This window comes from Pezoporus flaviventris, unplaced genomic scaffold, assembly GCF_033815535.1.
Source record: "Pezoporus flaviventris isolate CSIRO_AGI_PZ_B2104156 unplaced genomic scaffold, CSIRO_AGI_Pfla_v1 ptg000005l, whole genome shotgun sequence".
In the NCBI taxonomy this organism is placed as follows: Eukaryota; Metazoa; Chordata; class Aves; order Psittaciformes; family Psittacidae; genus Pezoporus; species Pezoporus flaviventris.
Genome location: NW_026892553.1, coordinates 21,665,519 through 21,693,367, shown reverse-complemented (window position 1 = coordinate 21,693,367; position 27,849 = coordinate 21,665,519). Strand labels below are relative to the sequence as shown.

At 39.7% G+C, this 27,849-nt stretch overlaps 1 protein-coding gene across 5 annotated transcripts; it reads right to left on the bottom strand.

Annotated features, from left to right (window-relative positions):
• Nucleotides 1-65: 65 nt before the first annotated feature.
• Nucleotides 66-27,691, bottom strand: OGT (O-linked N-acetylglucosamine (GlcNAc) transferase). 5 transcript variants are annotated; one of them, XM_061446354.1, is made up of 22 exons: nucleotides 27,449-27,682; nucleotides 23,459-23,639; nucleotides 22,160-22,403; nucleotides 19,492-19,560; nucleotides 16,374-16,490; nucleotides 14,923-15,002; nucleotides 13,830-14,025; nucleotides 13,459-13,599; nucleotides 13,156-13,256; nucleotides 12,810-12,963; nucleotides 12,606-12,707; nucleotides 12,158-12,337; nucleotides 10,774-10,932; nucleotides 8,571-8,660; nucleotides 6,628-6,753; nucleotides 5,727-5,897; nucleotides 5,488-5,604; nucleotides 5,241-5,408; nucleotides 3,932-4,084; nucleotides 2,572-2,824; nucleotides 1,637-1,760; nucleotides 66-1,080 (listed from the first exon to the last, which is right to left on the bottom strand). In XM_061446354.1, exons 1-22 carry the CDS (start codon nucleotides 27,483-27,485, stop codon nucleotides 906-908), a joined length of 3,138 nt encoding a protein of 1,045 aa, XP_061302338.1. In that variant the 5' UTR covers nucleotides 27,486-27,682; the 3' UTR covers nucleotides 66-905. The 5 variants fall into 5 exon arrangements, with proteins under 5 accessions (XP_061302338.1, XP_061302339.1, XP_061302342.1 ...); XM_061446355.1 differs by having other exon boundaries at nucleotides 23,459-23,609; nucleotides 27,449-27,681; XM_061446356.1 differs by lacking the exons at nucleotides 66-1,080; nucleotides 1,637-1,760 and adding an exon at nucleotides 1,936-2,081 and having other exon boundaries at nucleotides 27,449-27,691.
• Nucleotides 27,692-27,849: the final 158 nt, after the last annotated feature.

Genomic DNA, 27,849 nt, shown 5'->3' with positions numbered 1-27,849 from the left:
AGGCCAGCCGTTCGGAATACTTCTCTAGCAACAGCACAAGGGCAGCAGCAAACGTGAAACACTGGTCAAACTGGCAAACCAAAGCTTTATTTTCTGTTTAAAGTCTTTGCTACAGTACCTAGGACTGAGCCTCTATGCATAATTAACAATCATTCCTGAAAGAACTGTATTTGGCACCAGTTTGTGTTTATCTCAAACACCTGTGGGGAGAATTAATTTCAAATCAAATTTGGTTTTATAAACAGCTGCCTTAATGAAGCCAATCAGCTGAGTTACTTGAGAAGCTTAAAAGCTAAACAAAAAAAGCCCGAAGTCTTTATCTAAACCAACGCATTACAGAGCTCCAAAATAAGAGGTCAAATATTAGAAGGCTGATACAGGCTCAAGTGGTTTATAAAACCTATTAAAAAAAAAAAGACTCCACCAGCAAATTTGCCCTGTCAATCCACACAGTTTAGCATTTAATGCAGGGAGCCACATTAATTAACCACACATACACCAGCAGGACTACCCAAAATCCAATGTTAAAATGCTCCAATTCCCAATCCACATAAAAGGAGAGAGATTTGTAGGAAGATTAAATCCGTCCATGAAGTCATAATATTTGGTTGGGCAGTTCAAACTTCCCCCAGCAACCAGTATGTCATTCATACACACAAGCTCACATGTACACAGCTCAATCCCATTCAAACTCCTCATGGAATAAAAGGATCTGAGGCTCTTAATGAGTCTTTCCCTATCATGCAAGAAAGAAGTCTGGCTGTGCTTTAATCACTGTCATGTATTACTTCAGCCACAGAGTACCAGGCAGTTTAAGTAGAAATGCACAGTTTCAGCTTATCATCTCGACAGAAGTGTTTAAGAGGCTCAGTTCCTGGAGAATTCCAGGTGGGCAAGCTGTCTCTTCATGCAGACTCACTGGCCTCTACTGGCTTAATCATGTGGTCTGGTTTGTTGCCAGCAGCATAGTGATCCCACATCTGAAGATAAAGCCGCTCCAGGTCCATTGTGTACTGTTTCGTGTTAAACAAAGGACTGGATATTCTCTGCTTCCAGACTTTGCCGCGAATTTTTTTCAGGCTACCAAAAAAACAAAACAACAAAAAAAAAAAAAAAACAAACCGCAAGTTAAAGAGGTCACAAGGTTCCAAGCGCTTTTCAGCTAACCCAAAACTGCCAGTACAACTGTTTCAAAAATATCTGCTCCCCCACTTCCACCAAATTCATACTGTTTCATCCCCTTATAATTTCTGATACAGACCAACATGATCACCTCAATTCAGAAGAGCTGCAGCATTAATGCACTAACTCGCTGCGTTACTACAGGGACTTCACAGGATTATTTTAGCTTGCAGTAAGTGAGAAACTGCTTAATTTTCAATTAAAAAGAAAGAAAACACCAATGAAAAGGTAAACTGACTGCAAATGAGCAATTTCTTCAGAACAGGCAGCACTGTTAAGTTTACTGTAAAAGCAGAAGCTGAGTTAACTGCAAGACAAGAAAGCTCTAGATGGAAGACTCCCTAGCTCCTTTAAATGTTAAAAAGATCTGCAAGATTAAAAGTACTGGTCTCAGCACTGTGCCAGCACTTTCCTTTCTTATTGTTAACACATTATACAGTACAAGTTTGCTTACTATTCCAGATCAGTTCCCAGTTTCACAGCAATATCTTCATATTCCTGTCTACTTTTTGCAATGAGCTCAAGACAACCCAGGCAAGTAAGCTGGGAGGCAGCAACACGTGATGCAAGAGTCTCACCTGTAAACAGACAAACAAAATTGATACAGGAGTAAACTTACCAAGTAACATACTGCAGTGCATGACATACTTCTGCATCTACAAGAGGCAGCAACATTTGCTGGGCTTGCTGTTTATTGTTTTAAAATTAACAATATTCAAATCCATGACCTGGCAGCATGCGCTCACAGCCCAGAAGGCCAGCAGTGTCTAGGGCTGCATCCAGAGGAGCATGACCAGCAGGTCAAGGGAGGTTATTCTGCCCCTCTACTCTGCTCTGGTGAGATGCCCCTGCAGTCCTGCATCCAGCTCTGGAGTCCTCAGGACAGGAAAGACATGAACCTGTTGGAGAGGGTCCAGAGAAGGACCACAAAAACAGTCAGGGGCTGGAGCACCTCTCCTGTAAGGTAAGGCTGAGAGAGTTGGTGCTGTTCAGCTGGAGAAGAGAAGACTCTGGGGAGATCTTATTGCGGCCTTTCAGTGCTTAGAAGGGGCCTATAAGAAAGATGGGAAGAGACTTTTCAGCAGGGCCCGCTGCAGCAGGATGAGGGGTGATGGGTTTAAAAGAGGGAGATTGAGGCTGGACAAGGGGAAGAAACTTTTTAGAGTGAGGGTGGTGAAATCCTGGCACAGGTTGTCCAGAGAGGTGGTGGATGCCCCATCCCTGGAAACATTTAAAGTCAGGCTGGATGTGGTTCTGAGCAACCTGGTCTGGTTGAACATGTCCCTGGTCATGGAGGGGTCGAGTAGTGGACTAAGATGAGCTTTGAAGGTCCCTTCCAATCCAAACTATTCTGTGATCTGTTCTATGCAGTTACCCCCATTGCATTACCTGGCATAGTGACCATTGGAGTCCCAGCCCAGAGTACATCCATCCCAGTTGTGTGCCCATTGCAAAGTGGAGTGTCTAGACAAACATCAGCCAGCTGTCCTCTCCTCACATGTTCTTCTTTGGGGGCAACAGGAGAAAAGATTATTCTGTTTTGGGAAAGACCCAAGTTTTGTGCGTATTGCTGAATATTGGGTTCTCCTACAGCTGGGAAGCGCAGCAGCCACAGCACGCTGTTTGGAACTCTTTTTAAGATCTGTAACAAAAATTAAGAAGCAAATACATAAAGTTCAGTCATAAAAAATCTCCTTTTTTGAACAACGAATTACCACATACCAAATGAAGCAAAAAGTGTAGTACTTTAGTCTTCTGAGGTATAAAGCAGGGAAAAAAAAACCAAAAAGACAACAGATCACCATTTCAAGCAGAATAACTAGGATTACCTTTCTACCTAATCCCACTGAGAGAAACTGCAACTCTGAGCAGTACTTGGCAGAGCACAACTTGAAAAGCAAATACTGATATTTATGAACTCCTTTATTTATAGGCCTATATTATGGAATCTAAAAAATTACCCCTCAAGTAACTTTCAGCAGTACACTATAAAGTGAACCATGATACATGCTCACTGCGCAGATCTATAAATCCATCGAGTGCCAAGGCCAGTAAATAACTGAGGCTATTCAGCCTGAAGAATAAAAGGCTGCATGGAGTCCTCACAGCAGCCTTCCAGTACCTGGAAGGAGCTTACAAGGATGCTGGAGAGGGACTGTTCATCAGGGACTGTAGTGATAGGACAAGGGGGAATAGGTTTAAACTTAAACAGGGAAGACTTAGGTTAGATATAAGGAGGAAGCTCTTTACTGTGAGAGTGGTGATATACTGGCACCAGCTGCCCAGAGAAGCCTTGACTGCCGCATTCCTGGCAGCATTCAAGGCCAGGCTGGACAGAGGTTGGAGCAACCTGATCTGCTGGAAGGTGTCCCTGTTCATGGCAGGGGATTGGAACTGGATGATCATAAGGTCCTTTCCAACCCAAACCATCCTATAGTTCCATGACTTAACTGTGCAAACTAAGGAAGACCAAACTTGTTTCACAATGTAATACCAGTATACTTGAGCTTAACACAATTTTTAACTGGGTAGAAGCACAGATGTGATTTGAAATCAATCTAAAAAATTCTGTTTTCTGTTAACACCAACTACTGCAACATGAACATCATAAGGAGTCAAATAGCTCAGGGTCAATGTATTTCACAGAACATTTTCAGTCTTAACTTGCATGAAATTTTTGCTAACTTGGACAGAACAGCTACGTTCCAGAACTCTGACCTTAAATTTCGTATTAGATACAGATACTTACATTAGCCCACATCTGTAAAGTGGAAGGATCAATCTTATACAACTGATTAAAGTTACAGTATACAACAGCATCCTCTGGTAAGCCATACTGAGAACGGGTAGTAACAATTATAGTGCGTGGAACTTCTTCACCAGTGGCTGCTTTGTTGTTAATCTAAAGAAAAATATAAAAAAAAAAAACAACAAAAAAACCCCAAACAAACATTACTGCAACACTGAAAGTGCAAGAACAAGACTTGAAGACAGAGAAACACTGCACCACTCCTTAGCACTACCCATTACTGGAACTGTACCTTTGGCTTTTATTACACCAAATGATAATTATCTACCTTCCCACAACAAGAATTTAACTGCTATGCATGCATACCTGTGGATACCTCAACACTGCAACCACCAAGGCACACAACACTGAGCATCTTCATGCCCTTGCTGTAGCTCCCTGAAATTCTAATTAACTAGCTGAAAGGATGAATCATATGAAAAGGTGTTACACACAGACTCCTCCGCTTTTTTTGCGGGTGGGGTTTGTTTTTTTTTTTTTTTGTTGGTGGTGGTGGTGTGTTGTTTGTTTTTTTTTTGAAGATAAGCACAGAACAGATAGTCAAGACTGAAGAGACAGACTAATATATAACTGACAAGACTGTAAGGAACTAGCCAAAAAGCAAATAACAGGAGGTGCTGAAAATGAGACTAGAAGAGTTATATATGAACTTTTCCAGAAGAACCTATCTTACAGCCTTCACAAAGAATAGGTAGAGGCTAATAAAAAAACAGCAGAGGACGAAGTTGGGATAATCAGAATACCACACAAGAGTCTTGAGGATTAGTAAAATGAAGTATGATTGTCAATTTTTATTATTTTTTTTAAATAATGACAGCCAACAGTGGGATAAAAGATAAACCCTATAGTACAGACAGAACACAGATACAGAGTCTTATTCGGTTGTTTTTTTCTTTCCTCTCCATACATATTTAACATTTAGCTCAGTGGCAGGGCAGCCAGCCAGAATAAGCGTACTGTTTACTAATTTGACATGAATGACAATATCTCAGTCACTGATTCTATTAGAAGATGCAGAGATAATTTAGTTCAGTAAGTTAGTAACAGTGCTCCTTTACAGATCACTAAGGAGACCTCAAAAACAGAATGCAGAGTTTTCACTGACCTATGCCCAAAAGGCTTATAACATATTTGTGAGTTTCCTGAAGTATGAGAACTAAACAAGGTGGAAACAGACAGCATGGAGGACATTCTTCCTTGCTATGTTAACACACACACATATAAACCCCAAGAAAATGAAATGCCTCACCTGAGTAGTTGCTAGTCCATTACTGATGTTGAATCCATTGATAGTTATCTGAATTTGCCCACGATTAATCATCTCAATCACAGCTTCTGCAATTGTGTTCATAGGAATGACTGGCATACTGAGAGCAGCATTGCTGTCTGCATTGTCACAACTGTCAGGACACTTCATCTAAGATAAATCACATAAGCATCAGCGGAAGTACTAGCTTCAGTCCCTAAGACTGAATACACAAAGGAATAGCTCTCACCTTAACAATCTTGACATCAGGGAGGCTGTCAAGGAAAGCCTTCAAGTCAATGCCATTCAAAACAATTCTGTTATCATAAATATGACCATTGGATTTAAAATCAATGACTGCTTTTTTCTGTTAAAAAAAAAAGTTTTAAAATAAGTTAAAAGAGCTCTTACCAAGTAATATACTAAATGCCATTTTATAAACACAACTACGGACAACACCAACTTTTCTTGCCTTATCTTCCCACATACCTTCAGATGGGGGAACATGTTGGCATGGTCTCCAATAAAGAAAGTGTTTGGCATGTATGCCAATTTCTCTGAATACTGCTCAGCCACCTCAACTGGAGAAGTTTCTTTATCTGTGATGATATAATCCATGAACAATGCCCCACTGGTTCCAGGATAGCCTAGCCACATTGCCTAAAAAACAGGAAAGCAAGGCTCCAGTCCCAGGTGCATTGCAAAAATAATGGAAGTTAAAAATCAACGCATTTTAAGTTGAATTTTCAACCTATAGATTCAAGTTCCTTCTTGTGTTTTATCAACTGAAGAGTAATCACTAATCCCAAACTTTCACAACCAAGACAGTGAACAGTTCAAGGATGTTCTAAAATGGATTTAGCTCAAGCAAAACGCCAAATTATCCAACTACATGCAGCTATAGCCAGAGTACTAACTAATCAGTGATTACAGCTTCTCTTAGTTGAGACAACTTCCATAACCTACAGTGACTTCAATTCAGGCGTCTCCTATTCTCTTTCCATACGCATTTTAGAAAATCCTTTCACATTGATTCTGACTAACTAGAATTTCTGTAAGGCTAAAGAAATTTTAATACACAACAACTTATTTCCACAACTGCTTCAAACACCTTTTCTTTGTTCTCACTAGTGCAAGAAAGACAGTGGTGTACAGAATTACAGTTTTCTTTCAGGACATAGTCAACTGCCCATAAAGCACATAAAAACCCCAAACTACTCTGCTTCAACAGAATGATCCTACTTGCCTCACACATATCAAGCCCTAAAAAGTCTCTCTCACACATCAACATGAGCCTTCAACATTTCTTCCACTCTGCCAAAAGAAAAAGAGAAACTCTTCCTATTCACGAGGGTTTTTCTGGAGGTACAGAGGCCTCTAGCTTAGTTACCTGAATAGGTGCTGGTCTCAGAGCAAATAATTCATTTCGGGCTCCTTTGGTGTAACCATTCATATTAATGAGAATGTGTATCCCATCCTGATGGATGCGGTCTGCTGCTTTTCCATTGCATGGTATCTGAAGAAAGAAAGAAAACAAAAAAAACAAAAAAAACCAAAACATAAGTTATTTTTGTTTTCAGGCTTTCAGCAATAAATGTGATTAGTCATCAGCATACCAATGGATAAATGCCAACTGCATAGTGTAATTTAGGTGAGACTTAAATCCCATACCTCTATAAAACCAGGAGTAAAAAGTCCTCAACTCAAAAAAACTCCTTGTTGAAGCCAAAATGTGAAGCAGTTGATGACAAAAATTTTAACTGTGGTACATGAAGATCGCGTCTTCAATAATTAAGTGTTGCCAAGCTCAGCAAGTCATGCAGAAAAATGTCACAAATGGACCACAGAAAAAGCTTCAAGCAACACTGAAACTGCTTCAGTTCTTGGCTAAATCAAAAGCAAAGAAGAGCAGGAACTTCACACAAGGTATTACAAATGACTTGCAAGAACAGAAGTTAAGCCTTGGAAATTACAGTTTTAAATTCCCCCAACTACTAACTATATAATAAGTCATTATCTACAAGCAGATAAAAAAAAAATATTTGAGACGTCTAGTTCAGCAGCAGTAAAATAAAAACCTCAGGCTAGAAACTGAAGCTATTTAAACTAGAACAGCTCCACTATCACCACTCCTGCAAGGCTTAATTAATGATCAAAGCTTGTGTAGGCAGTACAAAACTCAACTGGTAGATTCCCAAGCTAAGGTAATGCACAGAAATTGCTTCAAACTGAGGATCAAGAGTAAGCCAATTAACTACTCTGCAACTACTGCAAATGCTGACTCACTCTAAAATTAGCATGCACCATGAAAGTACTTCACTTTTGTAAAAAGGGAAAGCTACTTCACATCTTAGAGCAGGGTAAATGCATGCACACGGGCAGCTACATCCCCATGTAGACAACAATCAGAGTTGCCGTATTCTAACTTTCGTTGAGTTATACTGCTAATGCAATAGACCATTATAATGCAATAGATTATTATAATGCAATAGCAAATGATTTCTACCTGTTTGAACCTTCTGTACAAATCTCTACATGTTGCACAGTAGCCTAAAAATACAAGTTTGATGCCTCAAGAAAACTCAGTACATCATTCTGGGCAAAGGAAATAGTTTTTCCTAGAGAGCTGTTAGGTACAACAACAAACATGAAATTGCTGCTCTCTTCACTATAATCCAGGGCTTTCAACATCCACAGCTGCAAATGCAGGAGGATATGGATGGCTTTCCACAAGCATAACTGGCACTCTAAAAAAAACATTTAAAAAAATCAACTTTACAAAAATCCATCTGAAAGAGCAATTCTGCTAACATCAATTTAGCATTTTTACTTATGAGAGCAGGTTCTGAACAACTTGAGTTTAAAAACTACATACAGATGTCATCTGTCAACTAATGTGGGACTGTCCTGGTGCCAATACAGTTCCATTATTAATGTACACCGATTATCCCATGCTGCTTTAGGGTTCTGTCAGTTATCTTAAAATAGTGTAACAATTCCTTGAGTTCTGTACATAATGAAATCCCCATCAGTTTTCACATGGAACTTAAAAAGAAAAACTTAAAACCACCTGTAAATGTTACCAAACATTTTGGTTTACCAAATGTTACCAAACATTAGCCTTTTGGTTGGTATTTTAATAATCACAGAGATCACACAGTAACCACTGCATCCCAGGTAAGTCGTAACACCAATATAACTACAAACTCCCAAATTGCCAAAACTAACATCCACAGAATTCCAAGAAATTATTTCAACTAAACATCTCAAAATTACAGGTTGATATTTTCTTCTTTTAGGCTTGCTAAAAGGTCAATGCATAAAAAAGCTCACCTGAGATAAGTCAATGAAATTATTTGCTTCAGCCATCACTTTTACACGGAAGTTTGTACCATCATCAGGGCTCAGGGCGTAACAGAATACCTACAATACAAGGCACCAAAAATTGTCTTATCTGCAACAACTTCCCAACAAATCACTTTGCTCTAAAACATGTGGTATTGCAATTTTAAATTACACTAGCAAAATTACATCTAGTTTCATACTAATTCATAAATCATAGAATCACAGAGAAGTTAGGGTTGGAAGGGACCTTAAGATCATCTAGTTCCAACTGCCCTGCCATGGGCAGGGACACCTCACACTAAACCATGTCACCCAAGGCTCTGTCCAACATGGCCTTGAGGACCACCAGGGATGGAGCACTCACATCCCTAAATTTTATAATTTATAAAATTTTAACATAATTTAGTTTAATTTATAATTCAATTTAAAATTTAATAATTTAATAACTAAATTATTTGTTTCATCTATAATTTAATCTAAGTTTTATTTAATTTACACTTTAAATAGTTTTAAATTATAATTTATAAATTTTATCATTTACAAATATATATAATTTACAAATAAATAAACTGCATTATATTTATTTGTGTGGCATTTACCAGCTGAGAAAGAAGTCAGAAGGGGAGGAGAGGAGACATTAGGCATTTTGACACATTTGCATCAGGCCCCAGTTTTACCTAGTGCTGGTGCTCGAGTACGACACTGCATCTTACATAGACATATATATACACAATATTCTCATCAGTGCAAGGTAAAGCAATTTTAACAAGTGTATTTGCATAAGCATTAAATTTTCCAAGAACACCTTTTACAAGACACCTTTGAATTTGTAATTAATGAGAATCACGATGATGACTAAGGTTGAACAGACAAGCTAAGCCTTGGGGACGCTTTTTAACAGATTCTTTAAATGGTGACTAGTTCTCCCCAGTTAAGAAACCGCAAATGTATCTGAGAAATTCAAGGTTCAGAAGTTATGCAAACAGGCATCTTTCACTAACCTAGCACATACAAATATAGAAGAAACTGCACCAACAAAATTTATTGTCTTGCAAGGCAAAAGCATGGTTTTAGTAAAATAATAGAGAACTTCCATTTACCATTTAAATTAAGCTCTGTAGTTTTACAAATCCAGAACAAGAGAGACTGCCCTTTGTCTTAAACTGGTTGAAGGCTAAATAATATATTCTCCCCACACCCCACGTACTGAGACCACCGATTTGTTTAATGAAAAATTCTGCTTCATAATCACACTTCTGGTAATTCAAGCATGCAGCTTCACCATAAGCATTTCATACGACAAAGACTAGACAACAAGGAAAAAGCAAGGGGGGGGGGGAACCCCACAAAACACACAAAAATCAAGAAAGATCAAAAAACAAAACAAAACACACCACAGTTATGCAAGAAGGAAAGACTTACAGTCCCTTACAGAGATAAGCAAATTCTCAGGTCATGGAAAACAGGAGCTCAAAACCAAGGCAATTTAAACAGTCATGGGGCAAACAGCATAACTGGGAATTAGATCTATTTACAGACTAAATCCCTTAACAAGACATACAAGCAATTATAGACATAACTGTCCTTAGCATTGCTAAATATTGAAGTCTCCTTTTGGAGTAAGTGTGATATATCATTTCCTTTTGAAAAAGCAATAGGCAGACCAAACTGAAGTTTGCATATGCAATTCAGGTAGCCCAAATTAAAATGCCTGTAAAACAACAGCAGCAGCAGAGAGTGAACAAAAAAAAAAACAAAAAACAAAAACAAAAAAAAAACAGATGCCTGTCTGTAAACCTGAAGTAACCAGACAGTAGTAGCTTGATACTAGAACACATCTACACAAAGAACAGCTGCAGAAACTTAAAGGTTTCCCAGGACCATAAATTCTACTGTGATTCTAAGGACAAGTATCTAATTTGCCTACTTTCTAAGTAACACTTCATATTGGTTAAAGAGCTCAGGCTGGAGAACTCTTCAAACCATAGGATAAAAAGCCCACTAAGAGGAGGAAAAAAAACAAAACCAACCCACCCCCCCCAACCCCCCAAAAAAGAAAACAAACTAACAAAACCGAAAAACTCAGCCTAGAAACAAAATTTGCCCTTTCCTAGTTTACCTGCCTGCACCCAGAAAAAGATGCCACTTACAGCCATACTTAATGCTTTAAGTGTGCCATTTATATTTTTACCTCAAATTTGTCTGGGTTATGCATGCCTGGGATTGACTGCATTAAGTGTGAGGTTGGATGGTTTCCAAAATCAGAGCTCACATAGCCAATGCGAAGTCGACCTTCACTGGCCTTCAAGTCCTTGGGATGCTCATATGATGGCTTATGAAGAACATTAATCTGTCAAGAAAACACACAACTGTTCATAAACTCAAAAACCAAAACCAAATGCTAAACAGAGGGATAAAAAACCCCAACACATGGGTTTGCAGAACTAGCCTTATCCCACATTCAAGCAAGTGGTCTGTGGGCATCAGTTGTTTCAAACTGACATTGTATAGACTCCACTGGAGCAGAGTGTCACATCCACAAATTGTGATACAATGCGTCATGTACCTACACTCAGCCAAAGACAGACATAACTACTCCAAGCTGACCTTACTGCTTTTCTACCAGTTTATTTTTCAGGTATTCCATTCCTGATTATTAAATATACCGATACCACACCGCTATGACCAGGAAGTTCTCAAACTACAAGCCACTTGTGACCAGAACACTATTTCTGTGAAGCACCACAGCATGTTTTCTGTTCTTATACTCACCATCTTCCCCAGGCATCAGCCTGTATTATCAGGCTACTAAGATAAGCCAGTTTGAAAGCTAAGTGTTACCTTCTGAAGTTTAAGATTTTTATATTAGCTAACCAGACCCTTCCACTGGCTGACAGCGCATTTTCAATTACAATTGGCAACCTGCACAAGTAAACAATCTCAGAATTCAAAAGTGCCCACAGCTATGGCCTTCTGGTTGAAAAGAAAAAGAAGTTGCATCAAATTTTAGTTAAAGAATTTGCCATTGACCGAAACTGCACTCTTAGCAGCTTGAGGTGCTGTGCAGACTTCTGGAAACAGCTCACAAGTTAAGTAATTCGGCAAAAGAATATGTGGTTTTGGAAGAATCTAGTCTACTGTACACAAAGCACTTCAGAACAGAGTAACCACAAATACTTCCTAATGTGATGCATTGCCCCTATAACACTGCTGCCATAACCACTATAGCAAGTGCATTTTGAAAGCTAACTGAACACAAAACTCATGTTCCAGCAAGGATTCACAAGAGGCAAGGTCAGGTTCCAAGCACTACAGATGCTAGAAAGGACCACATTTTGAGAGATACTATCACGCAACTGCCTGGATTTATCTTACTGTCAGGAAATAATTTACTCACTCTGCTTTTCCAAAACACACCTCATACGTACTTTTCAAAACTAGATGAGTAACAGTATGCATCATTTCCCTACAGGACAGTGACTCAGAAACCTTACAAAGGCTAATACTAACTACACGAGTATTAGAGTTTCAGTAGGAACAGGGAAAACCAAAGCACTTGAATTGCAACTTCCTACCTTGTCCAAACACAGATTTCCATGTCTCTCGGCAATAGCCTTCCTAAAACTGTGAGAAAGGGGATACAGCATGCTATGATGTGGGTGGACAGAAGGCAGTCTATTTTTCTCCAGCTGATCAGCTACAATGCTAACCAGCTTCTTCATTCTTTCATCGTAGTCTGTCCAATCACAGACAATCTAGAAAAAGGGGAGAAATTAAAAGATTATTAGGACAACAGCTTCCCTTGATCTACACCACGTATTTCACAAGTTGAGACTTATGTTTCTTTCACAAGTGGAAGTGAAAACTTCAGTACTAACTGTTGGTTACTATATAGTCTTGTCTTCTGATTTAAGTCTTAAGTCCACTCTGTACATTTGAATTAGCGATTTGTTGAGGTGACCATACTTAATATTTTCTGCAGACAAATCTTAAGAATTACAATCAAAACTTCATCTTCCTCACCTGCAAACAGTGGGCCAAGTTGCAGTAGGCATCTGGGAAATCAGGTTTCAGTTTGAGAGCAGTGCGGTAAGAGGCAATGGCTTCTGGTATATTCCCTGAATCCTGTAAGGACACAGAAATGAGTCAGCAGATGAAAATATACTTAGGGTAAGTACTCACAATTCCCCACCATACCCTTAGGAGTGAATCATTTGCATATGTTACCTTGTGAATAGAGGCCAGGTTGCTGTGGGCATCAGCAAAAGCTGGGTTTATCTGAATGGCACGGGTGTAGCACTGTAGAGCTCCTTGAACATCCTGCATCTCCTTCAAAGTATTTCCCATATTAGAGTAAGCATCTGCAAATGTGGGGCTGATTCTGAGAAATAAAGATAACATATATTATCATGAACAATAAAAGCTCCTCCTCCAAAGAGAAAGTATACTAATTTTTGTGTTTGCAAAGCAACTATCTGAGTTAAAATACACTACTATAAGACACTTTCTGTAAAGAGCTATGGTACTTTCCTGTTAAGAAAGACTGGGACTATTACAGATAGTATCCATTTACCTAATAGCCTCTTTGTAATGCATCAGAGCTTCCTGTAACTTTCCTTGCTGTTGCAGAACACTTGCTAAATTTGAATGCGCAGCAGCAAACTCTGGAAACACCTGGAAGAAAAAGTAGAATCTTTCAAATTTCTCAAGTACATGATATCAAAAAAAATTTGTGTATTTCTTAATCTTCTTTTTATGACTTGGGTCTCTGAACAGATGTTCCTTCACTTATGACCAAAAAGGGAAAAAAAAAATTGTCTTATTACACATTCCCAGCTTGAAATCCACAGCTCTCCCTCCCCACATTCAAATGTACCTCAAGAGCCTTCCGATAAAGACGGACAGCTTCCTCAATATTCCCCTGTTCCCGTTTGATGTTTGCTAGATTGTTGAGAGAATCTGCATGAGTGGGACAAAGTCGCAGAGCTGTATTGTAGCATTCTTCTGCTTCTGCCACCTTCAAAAAAATGGATACTGTTAATATGGTAATTTTTGTTGTAACAGCACTGCTTATGGGAAATCATTATACCATCACTTTTAACAAGTTCAAGGTGGAGATTTCCAGAATTATTCTTCCTCATGACTGAGGGTAACATCTCATCATGATACAGCTGGTGACACTTGGTGTCTAAAATAAGCATTCATGTACTTTAAAAAAAAATTTAAAAGAAAAAAAGTACTCCTTACACTGCCTTTTTCCTTCAAGGCATTGGCCAAGTTACAATAGGCATCAGGGAAGTGGGGTTGCAGTTCAATAGCCCTCCTGTAGGTGTCTATTGCTAGATCTATTAGTCCTTGCTCATAATACACACAGGCAAGGTTGCCATGCACAACTGCATGATTTGGACTCAAACTCAAGGCTCGTAGATAAGCTGCTACAGCTCTGTAACAAGAAAAACAAGGTAAACAACTCTCCACAGAACAGCAATTTTATTTACCTTGGTCATAAAAAATGACTTACATAAAAAAAAAAAACAAACTTCAAGGAATATGTATTAACAGACATACAAATCTGTCCTGTAAGATGTTACTGAAAACACAGAAGAGTACTGCCTGAATTAAAAGGACAATCAAAGGATTATGATGAATGCTGTTTTAAAGCTATGCTGAATTTTGTAATGACTAGCAGACTAGAAGAAATATTTCATAAAACAGGAATGTCTTCCTCCCACCTGATGCTGTACAGTGATAAATGTAAGTCTTTGGAAAAAAAGCTTTCATCTACTTTTTTTAAGCACTCTTCATTACTACGATAAGCATGAGACTTTTTCCACTTTTTTCGAGTTCATTATTCAACTGCAACAATATAAACAGTATATGTTTATTGTCTTTATTGTCTCCACTAACCTATGTATCATGCTTTACTTACAGTTCAAACTTCACTTTATTCAAAAGTGAGATTTTAAATTATATGCTCCTATAGCACTACCAAAATGACAGATGTATTCATATCCTATTTCTAAACAAATCACAACAATATACATAGTAAATAAATTCTCAAAAAGGTGATGTAAATTCCAAAATGCTGAGGAAACATGCCCCTGTTTGGTCCATTAATTCACCATTAAAGAGAAATCACTGTATCATTTACAGAGTGCAATGCAGCTAGTTAGAATAATTAACCTGTTCCCTGCAAGCTTGTGTTAAATTTGAAACCACAAACTACAGCTTCCAGAGATTATAATCCAATTGCTGTCCAAAATGATTTTATATCAGGAAGCTAATTTTTATCTCGATACATCTGACAAGGCACAGAGAGCAACAATACTTATCTGCTTACCTGTCAAATATCCTTGCCTCCTTCAGGACATTTCCCAGATTGATGTAAGCATCCAAAAAATTTGGGTCAAGTGTTACAGCCTGAAAATATTTTTGAAGTAACAGTTTTGAGCATCAACACAAAAACATTTCCTATGAAACCTAGCTGGTTGTTTCTTGTGGTTGTTTTTTGTTTGTGGTTGGTTTGCTTTTGATCTGACAAACCCAATCTGTAAGCATCTAAGACTTTACCATTTACCTAGTAAGGAAGGAAAAAGTTATATAAATCATAGAGCATCAGTCATTCACCTGTAGAAATGACAACATACACTATATTCAAACTTACTTGTTTGCTTACCCCGTCAGTTGCAACTACTGCAGAATTAAGTGTTAAGCATTCATTTCATGCTAGGCTGATCATACTTAACACTCCTGCTTACCCATGCTACGCTGCCTTTAATTTGGCTTTAGGCAAGAAAACGCTAAAAAACCTGATCCACATCCTTGATCTACCGCAAAATAAGATAGCATTTTAAAACTTTAGTAGCATAGGAAAATAGAGACAGGTTCACAAGAGCAAGAAAGGAGCAAATTCATTGCATATGCAGGGAAAATTCAGTAGCCGTTAAACTAAAACACTCCCTTCCAAACTACTAAAGGACAAAAAAAAGTTTAGACCTGACGAAGTTACAGACGATGCAGTAATAAGCTATATCTGAGTATCCGTCAGGCCATGCTTACAACCTTTCCTACAGGAACTGTTATTTCCAAATTAAAATACTTCATAATCTACCACTAACTAGGCAGAAATTAAAAAAGAAAAAAAATCCCAAGCAGTTAAAATTTTTGTAGATCTTAAGTCATGACTCCCAGAAAGAAAATGTCACCGCTTCTTAAATGTGGTCTTAAGTCACTTCAGAAACTTAAGAGACATGCAAACTGAATTAAGATGCAACTTAGATACTTAGTGAAAGGTATAAGAAAATTAGTTAATGACATCAATATAGAGAAATCTGAACAACAGTGGTGAAAAACAATTCTGGAGAAGAGGAATTAGTGTGACACTTAAAGTTGTTCTCCTCTGTTACTGAAAAGACAATAATACCTGAAACAAAATCACAATGAAAAATCCGTTCAAGCAGAAAGTTGTTCCTTCCTCTCACCTACCAAACATGCAGAATTCCCATCAGATTAGGCTTTGAAAAATTTATTCCAGAAAAGAACCATGAAACAACTTAATGAATTTTCTTATATTTGACATCTGTGTGAAGTCCTTAAGGCAATTTTAAATATATCTCTCTAGTGGCATACAGGCAGCCTGAAACATTGATCAACACAGGATGGTACCTAAAGGGATGTTAACTAACAGGATCATAAGAAGTTCTCTGCTGATCAAATTTCTATCACCTACAAGCGAACAACTGCATGTACAATAAAAACTAGCAGCAAAGCTGACTGGCTTTAGATAGTTACCTTTTCAAAGTGATGAATTGCAAGCCATATTTCTCCTTGAGCATTGAAAACACAGCCAAGATTACTCCAGGCCACTGCAAAGTTTGGTTGAGTCTCAATTGCTTTTAAGTAACAGGCCTTGAAACAGTTAAAGAAAGATACAAGGGAAAGGGGATATTCGTAAAAAAAAAAAAAAAAAAAAAAAAAAAAAAGGAGAAAAAAACAATTGTTAGTATGCCTTCTCTAAACAGCAAAAAGTGACCCTGCAGTATAGGCTAGCTTGCGCCAAAACTAATGCGCTGCAAACTGCTGTTGATCCTGCGCCAGCGCCAACCAAAACCCAAGTGCAAGCCCACCATTTCTCAGTTATGCTGCTAACAAATTACCATACCTTTAGACACCAGGTCACCACAGGAATCAGAAACAATTCAAGTAACTCAGCACAAGTATCTGCCACCTTTAAGTGCATAAAAACAAAATCCCTACTCTGTAAAAACAACTTTGATGTGAAATAAATTGTGAAATTGTGAAATATTCTAAACCAGCTAGAAAGTACTTAAAAAAATAAAAAACTACGGAAAAAGATTCTTCAGTTTTAACGGTCCCTGTCAAGTGAGCTGATACACCCAATGGCTATCTTGTTTCACAGCTTCTTCACACACATTCCATCATCTGCAGCTTCCAAACCTCAAATGACAGGATTGCATGAAGGTTTAGGTCCCTGTAATGCAAGCGCAAGAAATCGCTGCGCATCCTAAACAGCACGGCGCCACGCTATCGCTGCGAACTGCTTTGCTAGATTGATTGCCCCTAGGTCCAGTGAACGGCCAATCAGAATCATTAATCTACCAGGCAGGCCCATACAGAAACTCGCATGTTAAATTTGATGTCTGGACTCAAAAATGCATTACAACCCAATTTTATCCAAAAGGCTACAGCCTGGAGCTTGGGCAGTCACCCAATCAGAGATTAATCATCTAGTCAACCGTTCACGAGGGCTTAATCGCACGCAATGCGCGTTACCGCTGCGCAGCCTTTGCGCTACTGCAGGATCACAGCGCATCATCAGAAGAGCAGAACGCTGCAATCCAAACAAAGAAGAAAAAAAGGAAAAAAATGAACAACCAGAAGAGTTAGAAGCTTTTACTATTAACTATCTCCAATTATTTCTTAAATAAATAAATAAATAAATAAATAAAATTAAAATTTACTTTTACTTTATTTCTTTGAAAGAATTTGTGGCTACTAGTATAAAATATTCTTATATTACTTGCTTGTAATTAAATATTTTAAGCTGTTTCTGAAGCCACAAGACAGAAGATTCAGGCATGGAGGCAAATGGTTTTGCTGTGGCAGTTACAAACCCGTTACCATATTTCTCATCATGTGACTTTTCGGTGCGTTCCTTGCTGGAAGAGGAGGAGGAGGTGTGTGTCTGCCCTAGATCCAGGCCTCGAGCTCCCTTCAGCGAGGCACCTTACGCATGGAATAGGAGGTTTCACCCACCTGAAACCTTCTAAATACAATATCAGTGGTGAAAAACCAAAAACAAGAGAGAAAATAAAACAAGATCATTAGTAAGAGTTCAACAAAGCAATTGCATTTTTTTTTTGGACATGTCTTAACACATGGGAATGAGGACAATCTGTGTAACAAGGGAGACATGCAGACAGGAGAGGGTTAATCAGGGCAATTGCATACAGCGGGGACTTTTTTTTTTTTTGGAAGAAAGGCTCTGAAATATCTACAAAGAGATTAATTTTAGTTCAAACCGTAAGGAATCTGCTGGCTTGATCTTTCAAATGGACTGATAACCAAAGAAACACATTGCAATTTACTCAATATGTTTTTCCTCATTTATTAAATTCTCACAAAACAGAATAACACTTTCAAACTAGGTGTCTCCAGAGCTCTGAAACAAAGAGGTCAGCAACCTAAGGCAGGCGCAGTGTCTTGGCCTATACCAGTCACACTAAAGCTGCAGTGAAGTGCAATTCATGTTAGCTGTCCGCTTGGTGGGCGGACCAAGTGTCAGCAAGACTGTTCAAACCCTAAATGCTACTACAAAATATTTTCAACCTGGATCCGACCAAATCAATCAGGCTGCCCTAGGACAGTACACACATCCAAGTTGTGATGAGAAATCAAAAAAAATAGTGAACTTTGAACCTGCACTCCCATTACCCCATAAAGATCACAACCCTCCCCAAATGGTGCTGCAGCCAAACAGACAGCTACGCTGTTCATACACTCCACTTTTTAGCATGCGCGTGGGGCTTGGAGTGACAGACATGGAGTCCAGAGTGTTTCTGATTTCTCCACACTCCTCACCCCTGCAGCGCGGACGCGTAAGGTGGCTTGTAACAAGACAATTTCTTTGTGCAATCCAAGTTTTAATATGCCAAGAATTTTAAACTCATCTTGGTGTTCAAATTCACAGTTTAGGAAACACAAGACTGCTAGAAGCCACCTTTCCACTACAGCAAGTTTTCTTTCGATCAGTTCATTTCCCAAACAAACCAGCTTTGTCCTTCTGATTTCCTTATTTTGGGGGAGGGGGAAAACGTGAAGATACTGGGGGGAGGGGGGGGGGGGGTGTGTCACATACTGCAGCTATTGATCATTTATTAGCCTTTCTTCCGCTATAAAGGGAAGGGAAAAGTTAAAAGAATAAAAATCTTTAAAAGCCAATATTACAAGGAAACATTTGGATAAGTTTCTTCTCCACTTACAAGCCACAAAGGACTTCAGAAGAGCAGCGTTTTCAGTAGCACCTGCATTGTACAGGGATCTCAAGCTAAACACATGCTCTCTGCTTGGCACGATCAGGCAAGCCTCAGATTTGAAGGACTGTTACTTATTTCCAGGTAAGAGCATGATGGAGCCCCTGCCCAATACTTCAGAATGGTATCAGATAGTCTAGTTCAGCAGAAAGGCTGGGTAATGTTCCATTTCTTGACTTAAACCAACTTTTAAACATGGACATGCCATATCTTGCCCTACAACTACTCTGGGGTGTTTCAGTGCCTTCAGTTTCCAGCAGTTTCTCAGACTGTAGATCAACGCAGATCTGAAGACTTGGTGCAAAGTTCAACTTTTCAAAACACTGATGTTTACATGTATTCTACGCAACACCTACCTTGGCTTCTTCCAAGCGACCCAGGGCTTTCAGCAGGTTCCCCAGGTCACTACGAACACAGTACAAGTCCTGAAACATCAAAGTCACACTATCAGCTTCATGACTTCAGACATCCCAAAGGTCTTCACAGAGAACATTCAAAGGAAAACCCCAGTCCTCTATAGGTTATTTTAAAGAAATAAATACATCACAAATTTTAATTGTTTTTTTGGCCTAATATTTACAGCCAACAGACCATCTTACTGATTTTAGTACTGTAACAATAGAACCATAAGAAAGTAGAGAGAAGTAAAAAAGCAGTATTTCATAGAATTCCTCTTCATACAGAAATATAAAACAAAAAACAAATGCCCTCTGCCACAAGCAGCTTAAGTTCTTTTGCCATACATAAGTATGTATCATAACATACATACAGGATACATATATAAGTATGAATCATAAAAGTCCCAGATTGGTTTGTGTTGGAAGGGATCTTAAATCTCACCCAGTTCCAAGCCCTGCCATGGGCAGGGACACCTTCCACTAGAGCAGCTTGCTCCAAGCCCCTGTCTCCAACCTGGCCTTGAACACTGCCAGGGATGGGGCAGTCACAGTGCCAGCGCCTCAGCACCCTCACAGGGAAGAGCTTCCGCCTAAGAGCTCATCTCAGTCTGCCCTCTGGTAGGTTAAAGCCATTTCTCCTTGTCCTACATGCCCTTGCAAAAAGCCATTTTCGAAGCTCCACACCCACATTCCCCTCCCTGGCGAGTTCTTTTTTTTTTTGGGGGAGGAGTAGGGGGGTGGGGGGGTGGTTTTGGGTTTGTTTTTTTTAAAGCACAACTGAAAATCTGTATTCTTTTAAATAGGTTTTAATAATTTTGCTTCCTGTATCCCCAAAGCAGTTTTTCTCCCTTTTTTTTTTCCCCACATCCATTTTCAACAGTCTTGCAATGCGTTCTTATTCTTTCGTATTTCACCACAGCACAGGCACTATCTAGCAGTAAAGACCATAGAAAATGGGGACATTTCTGTCAATGCTAACAAAAGAAGTTTCCAACCTAAACAAACCTCCTTAAGAAAACACCATATTACAGTACTTCTAACCAATGCATAAGCTCTACTACACTTAGCATAATGAATCTGAGAAGTTCACCCAGCCTGAAGAACATAAGACTCCGGGCTCTTGCTGGACTAGGTTTGCATTTGCTTTTCCAAAGCAGAAAGAATATATGCACACCAGACAAATGCCGTGTTTTAAGTTTTGGTTTGGGGTTTTTTCTTTTACAAAATATACAACCAAATAGCAAGCAGATACCATCATCATACTGAGTAGTACTATACAAATTATTTCAGTTTGATTCAAAATGAACAGCTACAGGTTGGGCAGAGAAGAGATTCAGGGCAGCCCTGAGGAGAAGGACTTGGGGGTGTTGGCTGATGAGAAAATGAACATGAGCTGGCAGTGTGCGCTTGCAGTCCAGAAAGCCAACCGTATCCTGGGCTGCATCAAAAGGAGCATGACCAGCAGGTCGAAGGAGGTGATCCTGCCCCTCTACTCTGCTCTTGTGAGACCTCACTTGGAGTACTGTGTGCAGTTCTAGTGTCCTCAACATAAAAAGGACATGGAGCTGTTGGAACAAGTCCAGAGAAGGGCCACGAGGATGATCAGGGGACTGGAGCACCTCCCGTATGAAGACAGGCTAAGGAAGTTGGGGCTGTTCAGCCTGGAGAAGAGAAGGCTGTGTGGAGACCTCATAGCAGCCTTCCAGTATCTGAAGGGGGCCTATAGGGATGCTGGGGAGGGACTCTTCATTAGGGACTGTAGTGACAGGACAAGGGGTAACAGGTTAAAACTTAAACAGGGGAAGTTTAGGTTGGATATAAGAAGGAAATTCTTTCCTGTTAGGGTGGTGAGGCACTGGAATAGGTTGCCCAGGGAGGTTGTGAATGCTCCACCCCTGGCATTGTTCAAGACCAGGCTGGACGAGGCCTTGGGTGATATGATTTAGCGTAAGGTGTCCCTGCCCACGGCAGGGGGATTGGAACTAGATGATCTTCAGGTCCTTTCCAACCCTAACGATTCTATGATTCTAAGATAGCAGTCTGATACAGTTTACTAAAAATGTCAATTCCAAACAGTTACAATCAAAAATCCAAATACCAGATCTATTTTATACAAGTTTCTTTTCGACAAACTCTGCTTCAGCCTATGAAACATAAAAATGATGCTTCTCTAAACCAGCCCCCAGTGGAAATCTAAGGAAGGCCACTCTCACCACCATGAAATTTCTGACTCTGTGATAAGGTAATACCTCATGATTTTTTAAGAACTCGCATTCAAGATTGAGCAGTGATTCTCTCACTGTAATATTAACATCCTAAAGCACACAAAGCTAAAGTATGAGGTCATTCACCAAAACATCTGACTTCAGCTTATAGGGAGAATTCTTGCTTTTTTGTTATTTCAACAATACAGGTAAGTACACAATCAGCATCCCTTACTGTACTGCAATATAAAACTTCTTGTAACACAAGTCTTTCAAAGATCCTTAGGAGAAGTATTAAGTAGATTATCAAGTTTATGGTGTACAGATTAGAGAGAAGGTTTATCACTTGCTTGAAACCTTCTATATGTGAGTCGTGCAACAAGGAGTATGGAGCTCTTCTATAAAAACAAAGCATTACTTACAGGGTTGTACTGAAGGGCAGACACATATGCCTGTACTGCTCCTTCCATATCACCTGCAGCTACTAGCGCAGCAGCCAAATTAATATATCCATCAATGAAATCTGGCTTGAGACGTAGTGCGTGTCTATAATGTTCAATTGCTTCTTGTAGCTGTCCACGTTCCTTGTACACATTGCCTAGATTCGAGTAGGCTTCAGCCAACAGTGGATTCTGTTTAATAGCCAAAGTGCTGAAGTGAGCAGACCTGGAAGAAAATTCAACAAATTGGCAAAAAAAAAAACCAAACAAACAAAAAATCCAGACACCACCTACTTTCAGTGTTTGCCTGTTTACCTAGTTTATTAATGAACATTCATGCTTAACTGAGCCAAACATATAGCCAACAAATCTGGCTTTACAGAGCTGTGTTATCTTTAAGGTCCTAGCTTAAATTATCACCTTCCCTGCTCCTATTTGAGATTCTGCTGAGGAAAGATAACTCTCATTTACAGTAAATAGGGCTCAAGTCACCTCACCAAACCTGAACTTGATGCACTTGGAGAAAACACTACAGAAATCCTGTGAAGCCTCTTCAACATTTGTACGCTTTAAGCAATGTCCCACTCAATATTCTTCTCAAGAAGCAAGACACAGCTGACAGATGTAGATGTAAAATTACGTTGAATCTTCCCCCATTTTATTTTCCCTGTATCTGAACTGTTATCACAACTTCATTCAGAAGCCTATATAAAACAAATTTCAGTCCACAGGTCATTAGCACAAGCAAATTTACAGCTAGATCAAGAGAAGTTAAAAATGCTCGAAGCACAGAAAGAAGTACCAGGAACAGGCAAGCAGAAAGAATATAGACGCAACTTTCAGATGACAAAATTCCATAACTAAGCACGCCATTTCACAGCAAATAATCAGTCTTGAAACTTAAAAAAACAAAACCATAAACCCCCACACTGCAGGTGGCATAAATAAGTCTTTATTTACACATGTAAATACCCCCAAGTACACACAAGTATGGCTGAGTTAATGTGGGCAATATTAAAATAACATGGGAATAATGGCAAGATCTGTTGTTTGTTGTAAAGCTAGCGATTCTAATTTGTATTTATCTTACCCTAACAAAATTCGAGAAGAAAGACCATTGTTTTTGACCAGTCCTTACTGCTGCCATGAAGTTAGTCAGTATTTGCATTCAGTGATAGAAAAGGAAATCAGTGTTAGAATACAACTTTTATCAGCTATGCTCAGTACTATTAGAGGAGCAAACTACAAAGAAAGCTTAACATAGCTCCTTAAGTCTCCTACCTGTCCAATCTGCGACACTGGAAGTGAATGGACGACAGTAACAAAAGCACACCAGTGTTATCAGGCTCTTGTCTCCAAAGCTGCATGCAGTGTCTCTCTGCTGCTTCAAAGTCTCCTGCCTGATACTCACGATGAGCCAACTCCGCTAACCCTTGGAAGGAAAGCATACGTTTCGTTGGTTCTGGAGAATCACCAAAACATTTAAGGGGGGAAAACAAAAAGTTAGATAATGGGAACAAAACAAAACCAAACACACACACATACACACAAAAAAACAAAACCACACAACACCCCCCAAAAAAAACAATATAAAAGCACATACATAACTGAAGGATGAAAATGTTTGAGATGACATAAAACACTACAGCACATCGAATTTTGAACTCTCAGATGTTCAAACCCCAGCCTATTACTGCTAGTTTTAACATTACCTGTACAAGTCCATGACTTCATCAGCTAATAATAAGAAACATGTAGACTGTAATGGCTGTGAGTATTTGCAAACGTTTTGCATTGACCTCAAGTATTTTTAAAGATATTCCTGACATTCAGGTTAGATATAAGGAAGAAATTCTTTACTGTTAGGGTGGTGAAGCATCGGAACAAGTTGCCCAAAGAACTGGTAAATGCTCCATCCCTAGCAGTGTTCAACGCCAGGCTGGACAGAGCCTTGCATGACATGGCCTAGTAGTGAGGTGCCCCTACCCATGGAAGGGGGTTGGAACTAGATAATCTTAGGGTCCTTTCCAACACAAGCCATTCTATGACTCTATGACATGATATTGTACTTTGGTTCGTAACAGTAGTAGTGCTAACAGAGCAATGACTCTCCTTCACTCTCCCACAAAACTTTACATCTTATGATTTTTAATATTAAAAACAAGTTCTAAAAGCTTAATAGGGAAATGAAGGATAGCAGACAAAGACTTCAAAGGTTTCAGCGAAAGAAAGTTTTTGCTGCACCAAAAGCAAAAAACCTTAAAGAAAAAAAAAGAAAAAAAAAGTCATTCCTTGAATACTCTATTATAATTCCCTCACACAACAAAAACTGGTGCTGGTGAGCACCAATGTGATGAGAGACAATCACACACTTTCAAGATTATGCAACCGGCCTACAGAAAGAATCATTAAACAGGGTGCAGGAAATGAGTTACTGCTTCTGGAGGCTTGGCTGGAATGGGAGTCACAAAGTGGTTGTAGTATTTAAGATCCAATTGTGGAGAGCAAAATACTGAAATAAAACACCACCTTAAGTGTGAAAAGGAAATAAAATTTCTTACAATGCACAGTTCTTTATTAATATACACACAAGTGCAGCTTGGAAAAAAACCCACAACTGTTCATCCCAGGAAGAAGTGCTGGCCTTTCAATTCTGTCTTTATATTAATGACTCATACTACCAATAGGTTCGATTAATGCAAGCCTCTCTTCTCTGAAGTCACTTAATTCATTAAACACTTCCCACCTGGATGTAGTTTTAAAATTTTGAATTTAAATGAAACAGATAAATCCTTCCTAATATAAGGAAGCACCTCAACACTTGCATACATGTATTTTTGCAATTATATTGTAACTATAAAAAGCCTCTTCTTTAGCGAGAACTTTAAAGACAATAAAATAATCACAAAGAGATTAGGTACAAAGTTACTATGTAGTGTTTGTTTTATAAAATTGGGGTTTACGCAAATCACTTTCAAAATCACTTTTTCAGCACTAGCAGTTTTGCAGATAAGACTACAACCACTAAATTAAACAGTGTAACTGAAGCTGTTTTTCCAGATAACACTGTCAGTGCTAAAAACATGAACATGATTCGCAGTAGGTTTAAACTAGTAAAGCTACTCTCAGATACCTAACAAATTAATAGTCACGTATCTTCAGCCAGATTAGATTTCTGTTTTCTATGAACCTAGCTTAATAGGTTTCCAAACATGACTAAGAGAAAAGTGGACTTCAGTATCTGGTTAAATTCACTACTAATAAACATGAACTGAACATGAGAATGAAGCACCATTTATAAACGTTCAAAGTGTGACAGTAATAACAGTACTAGAGTACCAACACACTGTTCCTCACTCCCTCCCTCCTCCTGTTAACAGCCACACAGGTTTAAGATCTCTGGCAGTCTTGTGTATTTTCAAGTTCTGTCGATGGCATAAAGCAAACATAGTGAATCCAGACAGAGGAAAAGAAAAACAAAAACCGAAAGGAAAAAAAAAAAACAAACACCAAGAAAACCCCAAAAAGTTTATACTTAAATTCTCATCACCATTTGGAAAGACACTCCCAAACATTATCTAAATGCTACATTTTGTCTACTGAAGCAGAAAGCGAAACTTAAGTTGCACCTCCCAAGGCAAGAAATAAGGTGCTGCAGAATTACTGTAATTAATGTGTGGGAGTAAGAATTGCTAACAAAAGCAACAAAATAAGTGAAACACTTTTTTTTTCTTTTACCAAGTCCCAGCACAAAACAAAGCCTGGCAGAGGATATTAGCAAACCTTTAAAATTCAGTTTAAAACAGCCAGTCCATCTACTTCCAAACAAGTATTTTAGCAATGATCCTTGAAAAACCCACTGGAAAGTACTAAGTGGGTGGTCACCTTTATCACAGTTCAACATGAGCTGAACTTTCAACAGAAAGCTGGCTGAAGAAAAGTTCCACAACCCAAAGAATACATAACACAGCCATCAACGGTTGCTCACTGAATCAATTTCCAAAGCAAACAGCTGCAGTGAATAATCACAGAGAGATCAATCTCTTACCTACTTTTGCATACTTAGGCTAACTTGTGCTACATGCTTTGACTATGACCTTGGAAAAGGCTAGCACATGCTACGACAATGACTTTTCCTAAAACATCTACAGAATAAAAGCAAAATAAAATCCAGAGAGATCACAAATGTACTCAAGTCTATTTTTTTTTCCCCCAGAAGTAACATCCTAAACACTTACCATACACTCATGATCAACCTTACATTTAGGTAAAACCTAAGGCCCAGACAGGAGCAGTTACCAAGGGAGGTGGTGATGGATGAGGAGCACAGGTCTCTCCCCAAGCATACACATGTTCACCTCCACAGATCAAGGCCGCAAAAGGATGCTGTGGCCTCGCTGACTAGACACAGTCCTAGCTGAGGGGCAACAAAATATCGTATTGCAGCACTTTGCTTCTCCATCTCCACTTCTGTATCTCTGTACTGCTAAGCCACCTCTTTCTCCAGAGGATCTACTCCCCCCACACACACACACACTTCTCCCAGACTTTTCAGCTTTTAATACCCTTCCTTGCAGAGCCTCCCCCTCAAAAATTTGAGAGATAAGACTGTTTTGCCCTTTCAACCTTTCAATAAGGAGAACACTTCTTTTCCTTGCTCTACAGTCAAAATGCGATTTCTCCTTTATTCTCCCCCATACCCCAACTTATGGATCTGTAAACTATAGGTAGAATAGAATCTTTCTTAGCTAGAGCACTCTATCTTACTGCCCAGAGAAGCACTGTACTGCTCGGCTATACCACAGAACTGCTCCTTAAGTGTAGCGAGAGTTTCCGGACGAGCCAACGTACATTTTGGGTCAGGTTTTTATCCTACGTCGTCCTCTAAAGCAGTCACCTGACAGTTGGATAAATATAACAAACAGTAAGAGAGCGCCGAACTAAGAAGTAATCGCGCCGTGCTCCTCCAAGAGCAGCACCGACAGGAACTCGCTGAGGGACAAGTCCGGCCCGCCGGCAGGCCGCGACAGCCAGCCGGCGCCCCAAGACGGTGAGAGGGACGAGCACAAAGGCGGCGGCAGCCACCACCTCGCTCAGGCCGTGGCTTCTGTTAAACTCCACCAGGAGAGGGCCCGATGAGAGCCCCGCTCGGGGCGGCCTCAGGGAAGGAGGCCGCTGGGCAGTCCCCGGCAAAGGCAGGGCCCGGCCTACGCAGGGCTGCGGCGCCGCTAGTCTCCGGCGCGCCCGTCCCCGCTCGGCAGGCCACAGTACCTGTGCTGTCAGCCACATTCCCCACGGAGGTCGCCATCAGGAAAGGGTGGCGGCGGAGCTCTGCTGGAAGCGGCAGAAGGGCCACAGGTGCGGAGAGAGTAAATCGGCTGAGACGGGCAGCGCAAGACCGAGATACCCACAACCCCGGCGTGCTGAGGCAGCAGCTTCCGAAATGGCGGTGGCGGAAGGCAGCAAAGTTCCGAATGGCTGCGGCCGGAACTACTTTCTGCAAAGCAAGTAGTCCGGGAGGAGCCAGCCACCGAGCTTGCGGAGAGGCCCGGCGAGGCGGAGGGACTTCGACAAGCACTGCTTTCGTCTCCTTCCGAGAAGTCCGTTCTCCGACAACCGGCCTCTCCATTCGGAGCAGCTCTATCAGTTCAGGTATCCTTCCGCACAGTCGT